Source organism: Seriola lalandi, unplaced genomic scaffold (genome assembly GCF_002814215.2).
Source record: "Seriola lalandi dorsalis isolate HSWRI2012SDOR001 ecotype SW California unplaced genomic scaffold, Sedor1 jcf7180002054663, whole genome shotgun sequence".
NCBI classification, from domain to species: Eukaryota; Metazoa; Chordata; class Actinopteri; order Carangiformes; family Carangidae; genus Seriola; species Seriola lalandi.
Window position 1 is genome coordinate 545,949 of NW_019525216.1, and position 11,674 is coordinate 557,622.

At 38.3% G+C, this 11,674-nt stretch overlaps 1 protein-coding gene across 4 annotated transcripts in view; it reads left to right on the forward strand.

Moving 5' to 3' along the window:
• kcnip4a (potassium voltage-gated channel interacting protein 4a) overlaps positions 1-11,674 on the forward strand; it is a 119,882-nt gene that overhangs the window by 64,763 nt on the left and 43,445 nt on the right. Inside the window, exon 1 of one of the 4 annotated variants that reach the window (XM_023421066.2) lies at positions 6,575-6,765. The exons of the other annotated variants lie outside the window; for them this stretch is intronic. Coding sequence (XP_023276834.1) covers positions 6,657-6,765 — 109 coding nt within the window. The 5' untranslated portion in view covers positions 6,575-6,656. Of the gene's footprint in view, positions 1-6,574; positions 6,766-11,674 lie in introns of those variants that run through there. 4 annotated transcript variants of the gene reach the window in all.

The window sequence follows — 11,674 nt, forward strand, 5'->3', positions numbered from 1 at the left end:
ATGTTCGTCTTCTTTGGTCTCAAAAAACTGAGTAACTGACTAAGAGACTTTCCACTGTGTGAACTATATTCATAGAAAGTCTCTTAGTCAAAAGAAATACTGTAAAAAAATTTAAAAAAGCACTCTGATTTGATCTCATTAAATTTTTCCAACCCATCTGTCACATGAAGCATTTCTCACAGAAGTACTCATGTTGTTCAGAAGTGTCGGGTGGGCATCACAATGCGACAGAGATTTGAGAAAACACTTAGTAAGCGCATGCATCTTAAGCACTCTGTTCATCTCTTCATAGGTACAAGTCTATTTATCCATATCACAGTATTAACTGCCAGCCAAAGAGAAGTCCTTTAAGGACTCTGGTAAATGCCCAGTGGTCATTAATATAGGGTAGATGATGTGAAGAACTTAATTGTCTTTTATGCATTACTCTGAACTGTCTTAGACTGCAGAGCAGCACTTAGTGTAAGACCGGTCTTTTACTTTCCAGCATGTCCCTGATATGAGGCTTACCTTGCATTTTAAAAAGGCATATGGATATCTATAGTCTCCCACTGGAAAATTGTCTCAAAATGAAATTGAGTTCTTCTCCCAACAGATTGAAAATGTCATTGATTTTTCATTAAGCTACATGGCATATAAAAGACTTTAGCTATGCCCATTCTGTGATATGCAAATGCACAAAAGGCTACACTTACACGAGGAAACGAGGAAGGGGTCACCTATGCAGCGTTCACTTCCCTCTCGGTTTCTTTTTTTTTTCTCTTTTGTTATCAGCAACATGTAATCTCAGCCCCGTTCAAAGTCACTGTGTCATTATACAGTATTGGTTTTTCAGTTCTTTAAATTAGCATTTAAATTGAAAAGCGAAGCCACGTTGGCTGGCTTTTGGGCTTGTTTTGGGTTTCCCATTGTGCCGCAGTTTGCTCTGTGAAATGAATCACTCCATTCCCAAAAGGCACGGTGACCAGTATTAAGAGAGCTCACTTAGAACTGGATTAATGACCAGTATCCCGCTCAGGGAAGCTCTGCAGGTGCAGAAAAGAGGGCTTTGCCATGTACAGACAGTGATCTGGTTCACAGTGGATCATTGCAGCATCCTCAGAGCAGCTGAAGATGCTTACTGACACCCCAGGGTGCAGTTCGGGTTTGCTTTAACACCTCATTCCCCACCGTAGACAGTTTGGGTCCATAATAATTCTCTGTAATACTGTTGTTTGAATGGCAGTGTGTTTGCAGACCAAGTGAGGACATTCATGTGATTCCCACTCAATGCTTTTGTCACAGACCTTTTTCAAATTCAGAATTAGAAAACAACACATCCTCACATGAAAGGCACAGGCCGGATCACCCAATAAAAAGGGGAAAGCAAATCTCGAACACTTGAGAGACTCGCATCAGAATGTCCATTTTATATCCTCATAAAAGAATATCCTTATCCTCATATCAAACTGGGAATAACCCTGAAGGAAAATGAGCCATACATCAATTGATAAAGACAGTACGTATGAAAACAGTATGATATTACAAAACATATTGACCATATTCTAATGTACTGATAATGAAAACAAATGTAAAAGCTGCTTCAGGTTTAGTATATCCAGTAACCTGCTCTCGAAAAGCAATTTTGACCCATTTATCAGTTCGTGGCTCTATTCCCCTCGGTTCAGAGGTTTGGTTTGTTCATTCTTGCTGTTACCACTTGATGGCAGCAAAATCAAACAAACAGGCTTCTTGTGGTGAGAAGGAAATTAAACCAACGGTTGTGTACTTTGATGGATTTTTTTTTTTGTCTACGATTGCTGAGAGTTGTAGTTTTTGTTGCAACAGTTTATTGCAAATTGTAATATGTACGGGCCTCCATGTTTCGGTGTACAGCATTATTATCATGCACTGTTGGAATCAGGGTTATAAATTTGGGTCTTGTCATTCAAAACCTCTTCAGTGTGGTCAGAATGTCAAAAGATAAAAACAATTCTTCTGAGGCATCTAATTGTGTTTGGTCATTGAACAGTGATGAAAACCTGTTGAACATGAACAAACAGAAGACAACTCGGATCAACTTATATTTATTTAAGACCTCACTTTTCATGTAGGACCTTTTTTTCGTAGCAAGGCCCTGAATGCCCTTTAATATTGGTGTCTATAAAACAAAGAGAGACTGTTTGATTCGATTACATGTGAGCACTTTATATTAGGTTATGTTCTCTTTCCTAGAAAATGTCTTACACAACAGATTTGACTGGAAACTCATTGTACTGTGATCCATTACCGGCAATTTAACAAGAGCCAAATCACATTAATTTGCAATTAACCATATTGTTTGAAGGTTACAGGCCACTGGGGCCTTCTTGAGTAATTTCTCCAAACAAATGGAGGACATTAATTTGTTCTAACACCGCGCTGCAGCTCTGTGCTTTGTCTGGATATGGGAATCCAATTGTAACTTCATTTAACATAAGCAAACAGTTTTTTCCTTTTGCTGTGTTTATTTGTTTATGTTAAGAGGATGTTTTACTGCAGCTCCACTAATCACAGTTGTAGTCACTTCAGTTTAAATAGGCCTGTATACAAAGAGAAGAAGAATGCTGTTGCCTAATACCTTGTTGAGAAATTGTACACAACCGGAAAGTTTCTATTGCTTTTATTTGTCAAGCAGCGTCAGATAGTGTAAACACAGTAGATGGTTAGCACTGGAGGGTGAGACAGGAAAATTGCTAATTGACAAATCAAGGACTGAAAATTGTGATGAAAGGACTTTTTTTTGGTGTTTCTTTTTAAAAAAGCCAAATAGTTTGCTGAAAGAGCTGGGACCTGAGTTTTGGCTGATCATATACAAAAAACATTTTCTGCGACTATTTTCAGGTACAAATTACTTCACATTTGGTGCTGTTGTGAGTATTTACAGCAGCACACGTTTATGGGATTGAGGGAAAAAAAATACATAAATAAACAAACTACAGTGCCCATGTTCATGGTACTGAAGGAACATGTCACCAGTGCAGTGATGTGGCAGATTTTTTATAGTTTTTAGACAATAATGGAGCTCTCTGTCACATAGGAATAAGAAAGTAAGTGCAACAAACTTTGGCTACACAGGCAATACTTGTTACTGAGATAAACTTGTTGCTGGTTTTGGTCATTTAATGGGATTTGCTAACGATAAGGGAAAGACAGCAACAGAATCATTATCACAATTTTAATAGGAAATTATTTTGCTGCTCATGGCAGACTCTTACACCTAAGTGTATTTTTCATGAAGCAGTTTGTGAGTTTGCAGGTGCCGCAGACGTTCTCTGCGACCTACAGTAAAGTGCTTCCTCGCAGCTTTAACCAACACACCACAATGATCCGCACTGGCAATTACCTTCATTACCAATCACACACTGATTGATACAGCATACTGTGTGCTGATGACACGCACAGACCTTGATTATTTTCATTACCATTCACCAGGAGCGTTGATTACACCCGATGCAGAGTTCTGATGTGATTGAAGAGCAGATGTTTGAAGTTTTCTTTGAGATTAGGTCATGATCTGGTATTGGTGTTAAAAAGTAATAATCACGATCTCGGGAAAAAAGCTAAAAGTAAAATCTTCCATCGTCCATCATTTTGAATTAAAACACCTTGAAGTTCCTTTTCTCTCTGTCTCTCTAGATCTTTTACCAGGGAGACTTCTATCACACCTTCTTTTCACCTTTGCAACCCCTGTTCTCTAGGAGCTTCCTACACAGTTGCCTGTCCTGTCTTGTCCAAAGACAACACACACACACACACACACACACACTCACACAGACAAATACACACGCACACCCCCTCTTGGGGCTCGCGAGCTATATTTGTCTCTTCCTCAGCTGCCACAAATAAAGAAAAGTAACTGATAGTGGGCTAAGTGAGCTGCCCAGTAGCATACACAGCACAGAGGTTGTTTCCATGGTAAATTGCTGTCCTAACAACCCTCTGTGAGCTGATGGGCTGTGAAGATGAATGTGGGATCAGTTCCATCCCTGAGAGGGTCTGCAAGGGCCCTTATCTCTGGCGCAGCTTTTAATTATAAACTACATTGTCACTTATTCTTGATAAGCATGTGAAAGAGCGTCTTGGAAGGATCGTCTTCCTGTGTTTTTCGTACGAGGCTGTGGTGGATATTGCTCTGCATGAAAGACATATTTAGCTTTTTTTGGCTCATTTTGAAGATCTGATTGAAGCCAGACTCTCCTTTCATCTGTTTTTGGCAGCCGAATGTCATAAGTTTATACAGCCCATTTTAAGCTTGGAAGTACCTTCTTTAGCGTCTATAGGATGTGAGGCAGTGAAGGAATTGGGCACAAATATCATAGGTGGAATGAAGACTCATTATATACAGTACATGTTCGTACACCTTATCGTATTCATAATGCATTTTGAAAAACAAAAAAAAATGCTGTTATCTACTGAGAGAATCTCTGGCAGCCACCTGCCGCTGACCGGAGGCATACTTCCACTCGCAACCTCTGAGTCCTTTCTTCTCTGCCATGTTGTCTTTCTCTCTGACCTCTCCCTTGTCATCTCTCCCTTACGGTCTCGTGCTTTGTTTTAAGTCCCGGTGTGATGGTGAGGTCACAAATGCAGGTTATTTTTCACGAGCTGACATTTTACACTGATCAGTCCGCCCACAGCTTCTTTGTTGAGTCTCAAGTCAATCATAGCCGTTATTAGTTCTTTAACAGAGTAAATATTTAAAGGTGGGACATATTGGAAATCTTTTCACATCACACTTGGTGGGAATTGCAAGGTGTTCTCTCTGCCAGTGAAATGACTGCAGCAATTTTGCTGTAATTTTCTGCTATTATTCAGAGAGAAGTCGGTGTTCATGATAAGATATGTTTCCAGCCATATTTAACCTTCCTTTTGTTCTCTTGCGATCATAGAGATAATATGGGGGATATTATCGCTGTCTGTTCAGCTTGTCAAACAGCTACAGAGAAGATGCTGGGTTCGCTCATCAGACATTGAAAGATTCATATCTGCAGACATTTTATACATATACTGTGAATTGTATATATTATTGTGTGTATTATATTGTTTATTTTGTGGAATAAAATGGACATCTCATCTGTTTTATGAAATATGAAATCTGTCATGGCTAAAATGAAAACCATCTGTAATTTACTACTGCAACAACATACAATCCATACATGATGTGACCTTTAATCAACAGAGGTATTTGATAAGCCCCTTGTAATTTTCTTTCAGGAGCCAGTAGCCTCTGTGTCCTAATCAAGAGTGATTCTTAATATAATGCATTATTGCCAGACAAGGAAAGACAAAATACAGGTATACAGGATGGTGTTTCCCCAAGGAATTTTTTCAGCAGTTGTGCTGTTCACAAGTGCGTGACACCGGACCCATATCAAATACGGTGGATAACTTTAATAGCTGAAAAGAACCTTAATAGCATTATAGATAGGGTTATTCATGTTCGCCTTGTCGTGTGTTCATTTACCAGAAGCTTTTGACACTTGAATGGCTCTGGAGGCCCAGATAACTGTAGTAATAAATGTCGAAGAATGAAACACCTCAACACAGAAAATTACTTACACTATTTTTATTGAACATACATGGAAACAGATAAGATAAACTTAACGAGCCAGTCTTTCAGACTCATCTGAGAATTCAAATGTAATTTGACTAACAACATAAGTGTTTAGTCTAAGTTTGTATAATTTTGAAGTTGGCACCTGATACGATCAGGATATTAATAAAAACCATTTAGATTCGTTTCTGCATCGTCCATGCACGTTTGTGCAGGCAAAATAAAAATGTGTGCTTGCACTGTTTTTGAGAAATTAAACATTACATTTATAAGCATAGGCCTCAGCACACCACTGGCATCCAAATAACTCAGTGGTGAATCATTTCTTTACACGTCGAAACAAAATATTTTGCTTTTGGCGCCAGAGGAAGTCAACGGATCACCTATGTCATCAGGATTCATCCTGTGGGGACCATGAACATCTGTACACATTTCATGGCAATCCATCCAATAGCTGTTGAGATATTTCAGTCTGGACCAAAGTGATGGCAACAGACCAGAATTGTATCCGCAAGTATGGCTAAAAAAATATAGTGATACATATATTTTTCTGCAGGCTAACATAAATGAATGTGCGTACATGTAGAATTATGCAGCTGAGTAAAGCTCCTCTGTCTTGATCCTTGTCATGTGGAAGCAAAAAAGCAAAAAAAATCACCACTTCAATGCTTTTGACCTTTGCACACATCCAAACCCAAACTGTGCTCGGTATCCCACAGCAACTGGTGCATCATTCACCACTGTCTCTCATTCTCCTTTTTTTTAGCATTCCGTCCATCATTTCCGCTTTCTATTTGTTAATATGTTCAGGTTCATCCCTCCTCTCCCCTTTTTCCTCCTCGCCTGTTTTTTCCATTCTCTCCTCACGCCCCCTCGTCTTTATCCTTGACACTCCACCCCCCACCCCCCTCCTTCCTTTCTCTTCCACACTTCTTCTCCCCCTCCCTCCCTCTCTGACTTGTGGCGGTCTCTCATCAGAGCCAGACATGCACGGCTCTTAAGTGAAGTTAAATGGCCTGCAGACAGTGCCGCTCGCTGAGCTCTGCGTTTTGAGCCATGGGCAGCCTGTGACCCGTCCGACATGTTTACTATGAACTTGGAGGGACTGGAAATGATTGCTGTGCTGGTGGTTGTGGTCCTCTTTGTTAAGGTGCTGGAGCAGTTTGGTTTATTAGAAGTCGGCTATGACGGTAAGGAAAAGGCAAACTGCTTTCATATTTGGATGCTTTTTTTTTTTTTTTTTTTTTTTTTTTTTTTTTTTTTTTTTTTTTTTTTCTCGGCAGTCATCAACCACTTGTTGTCGTGTCAGTTTAAAAGCATGTAGTCTGCTGGGGCTGTATACAAAGTGTGAGATTGTCTGAAGCATCTGTTGTGAAGGTTATCGTCTGTCAATTTTTCTGTAAGAAATGTGAGAAAAAGTGCTTCTTGAGGTGTTTTATCATGATTCAGGGCTTCCATCTGTTGCTCTCATCATTGTATTTTCTTTCTTGAACACCTCCAGCACTAAAAACTACAAGTCCCCTCCTTCTTTTGCAAAAGATACATCAGGTTATAAACCATATAAGCATTGAAAAAGGATATGCTTGACAAAATGTGACAGATCTTTATGGAGATTAACTTATTTTATGATCATTTTGGCCTCTTGTTGTGTGTTTCCTCAGTTGTCAGGTGAACTTTCTGTCTGACACTCATCAAACCGAAGTCTCCGGCAGCCTCTGCATCTGTCCTTGAATCTAGTTTAATTTAATAAGTTCCCTCCCTGTTTGATTAACCTGACTTTGCTGCTAATTGACTCAACTATCACGATGAGTCATACACAGCACATATGGCCAAATGATGAAGTCTGACATTATGCTTTTAATCCTTTTGTTTTCAGCTTTTCGCTCAACTCAACATCATTTCAAGCTTTAATTTTACACCCTATAATCTTAGTTGCATCTTGATGCTCTGCATCTACTTTGATGATTAGTTTATTCAGTTTGATTGACATCAGATCGGATGTGAGAGCTTGCATCATCTGTTAACTTGTGTATCCGAATGAGAGTGAGACAGTTGAGGACTGGATGTGATTCTGCAGCAGCTGGAACCTCGAGAATCTGGATCTTAACCAGCGAGATCTGGAGAGTGCCATGATGGCATTCGTTTTTCTCTTGTTGTCTCTTGGAACAAAAACGGTGAAATCAAAATGAGACTGGGTAAGATGCTGCCCCTGTGGAAATGATGTTTTGTTAATCAGTCGATTGTAATGGAAGAGTGAAGAAAAAGTTTGTTTTGTGATGAAAAAGTTGGCAAAGTTTCTATATGTCACTCTTCGGCAGTGTCGTGATCTGTTTTCAGATAAATGCAGTTACTGTGAAAGACATCACAGTTGCTCCTTATTAATGATGAAATGTTGTTTTGGTTTTCACTTTCTTCTCCATGTTTTTTTTTTTTTTCTTCCATGTAGCTTAGCAGAGAACAAAGGTTGAACATGTGCCCACTGGAGATTTTTCGAGGTATCATAGTGATTCTTCCCCACAAAAAGTGTGAATCTAATATTCAGGAGTTGGGTCCCTCAGGCTCTGGAGACCACCTGTTATTTATATACTCTACTTACTGTACAGACTGTTAGGCTGTTTGCCTTATGGCTGGGCTTTCACAAGTGAGAGGCAAACAAAAAATCTTTGGTTTCATTCCAACCTGTAAAGTGTTTGTCATGCTAGTTTGGCAATTTATTTTACTTGTATTTTTAATGTTTACTCAATTAATGAAGTTAAGACTGTTTTCCCAACTTTTTCAAACTGCCACCTTTTTGGTTTTTACTGTACTGATGTAATTTTGTTTTCCCAAGCAAAGCAATATTTTCATATGAACGCCCACTTAATACATGCAAAAACAGCAACAGTTGCATTCACACGTGGGGTTGTGAAAGTCCCATAAAAGCCACTTTTGGTCCTTGCAGTTTGTTTGTAGTGGTGATATGAGTTATAAGATATAAATATGTAAATTCCCACATATTTTTTTCTTACTACACTATATTAAACATGAAATATGTTTTAAAAAGTTTAGTCAAATGACTCATGGAAAAAAGAATCTTGATTAAATCCTTAATTGCCCTTACATTTAAAACATGATGATTGATGTCTGGCATTTATGAATTTTGCCTTTTAGTTTTTAAATCAGCCCCATGTAAGTCCATTATAATCACCATTTTGATTAAACATGTAGAGTATTATAAATGAATGTCATGTGCTTATTTGAATTACCAATTAATTTTAACCAGAACTATTAGAATACTTAACAATAAAAGATGAAAGGGCTTAATTATTGTAATCAATTTGATAGTGTTTTTGAAGTTATGAGGAAAGTAATGATGGCATCCACATGACTGCTGATCTGAAGTGACATTTTGCAGATTTAATATTTTCTGCATGTTAGGCTACAGTAAATAGAGACCTGTATTTGTAGAAGCCTTTTCAAAAGCATATTACATTGGCCAAAGAAACTCTATTTTCTGCTTAGACTCCTATAGTACTCTGTATTCACTGTGATCACTGCACTCTCAAACTGTGAGGATGTGGAAAGTGCAATGGCTGCTTTGTAGATTCTAAGTGACTGGAGTTTTTAACTCTTTAAATGAAATCAAAAATATTCAAATCAAGTATGGTCAGGGATTTTTTATAAGGACTATGGAGGATGAGTTCCTTTTCGAAGCTTTTTATTGTAGGTAAATGAAAATAGATCTTTCCAAAAACTACAACAAGCCAAAAAATAAATTTGTAGAGCTGCTCATTACTCTGCGGTACTCTCCCACTTGATGGCTTTCGGTTAAAAATAGACTTGCATCACAGCCGGACGAAAACGTCTCTTTTCAGTCTCTGTGCCTCTCTGTAGTGGCGTGACAGTGAGTGACAGTGGCGTGCAACCAGCGCACAGGGACGTGACAGCTGACAAGAGCAGCTTTTGATACGGCTGTTTTTTGCAAATCACTCCCCTTGTAGCGATCATCAGCCAGGACTTTATCACAAATGATTCCAATTACAAATGGTCAAAAGCCACAGTACCATGCATATTGCCTCTTGTATCTTCAACTAATTTCAACAGCGTCTACATATAATTCAGATACCCTCTAAAAAACAGTACAGCAACTATGATGCAAAGCTCTTTGTGACATCATTACTTGACCAGTAAATTGAACACCATAATGATCATACATTACATTGTTTCAAATATTTTTTTTTTTTGTTGTCTCTTATTCATCAAAAGGACAATTTATCCTGTGCTCCAATATCAGCATAAACCTGGGGGAACAGAGCAGTGTTTTTGCCTCCAACTTAGTCAAACACAGTGGAAAGCCACTTCACCAAGTCGAGCCACCTGGGCCGCTGACTGTATCTTATTGTGTTTGCAGAGCTACAGTAAATCCAAAGACATGGCTGTAGCATGTTATCCTCCCATTGTTCCAGGTTCTACATACTATAAACCCCAGCTGAGGCGACTGCTCTGTGTTCAGGGATAAGGCTAGGCTGTACATCCTGTCTCCTTGACTCACTGCGTGTGTGTTTTTCTCAAGCAGTGTGTGGTACATTGACATGATATAAAGCTGCGATTCAACATGGTAAATTTATTTGTTATTAAGAAGGGAACTGTAAGTGACCAAGAATATAAATGGATCCGGTTCAAACACATGTGATGTTTTGAACAAAGGCCTAAGATGTGCATGGCTCCAACAACGGTCTCGATTTCCACATTCCTGCTTATCGCAGGGAGCACATGGTTTGGATTCATAAAGGAATCAAATATTTTCCAATGTGAAAGCACAATGGATTAAAATTTTGTTTGCATCATATTGATATTTGCTACGAGGATGTTATAATGCACATAGGTGCTTTATGACATGTGATTTGTTGGAGTAAGAGACACATGCAGTAGTAGTAGTTATTATATTAATCATATGAAAAGGCTTAATTTTTGGCCATGAAGAGGCATTTTTTGCATTTTGTTAAGTTCTGTTACTTTTATGGATAACCAAACAACGTATTACAATAGTTTTGTGTACCAGAGTACTTGTCAAAAATAATAAACAAATTGATATGTTTCATTATTAGTGTCAGCCTGAACATAAAATTGAAGCTTGAACTTTTCAATTGTGTTTCACTGAGGTCCATGTGACAGTTAGCAGATATACCAGCAGAGGGCACCAAAGCTTACTGTCAGCCTCTGCCAGCAACACCAGCTGCTTGTGTGGTATTGCAGTGGAGAGGTACTACAACCACAGCTAAGGTTGTTGTTTTTTTTTTTATCATTTTCTGACAACTACTAGGAGCAACTTAATGAATAGCAGCAATAGGAAATCAGACGAGAGTGGACCTTTCAATAAATGTCAAGGACCAAAAAATCCAAAAGCAAACAACATATTGCAATGTTTGCTGAAAAGCTTAAAATGTAGTGATTATAGGAGTGAAAGAGGCCTTAGTTTCTTTCATCATCAGAGCAGGCACAGCAGTCAGCACAGTTAAAAATGGAACGCACCCTCTTAATTGCTTACTTTTTATATTTTGACAAGAATTATGTCACAGTTTAAAGATGACATAGCCTTCCATAGTACATACTTTTCGAGCTATTTCGGTGACAGTCCAACATCACAAGAATGATGTGACAATTACACTTAAGCAGTCATCAGTGGCTATAAATGTGGAAATGGGAAGATAACAGGGAAGTCAGTATTTGAATATGGCAGGTTAAATAAACTTGACAAATGGCTCTTTTATGAAATAGTATGTTCATTCATCTCTTGAATTAGAAATCAAAACCTGTATGTCTCTTTTTCTAATATTTGTATCATGATCCCCATTCACGTTAGCATTGCTAATGTGCTCTTTATTGGTCCGTGTACCTTCCGTTCATTCTATTTCCGATTTTGAAACGCAAATCGGAAAACCAAAAAAAAGGCATTTTTCCTTTTTCAATATATGTAGCAGGTTTAAAAAAACCCAAAAAAGAGCCGTTTTCCATTAAAATATAGCCATAAAATTGGATTTTGTGTTGTTTTCCTATTATTGATTTTTATATTCCAAGATAAACACGAAAAATCCAATCTATGTTAATCCAAAATGCAAA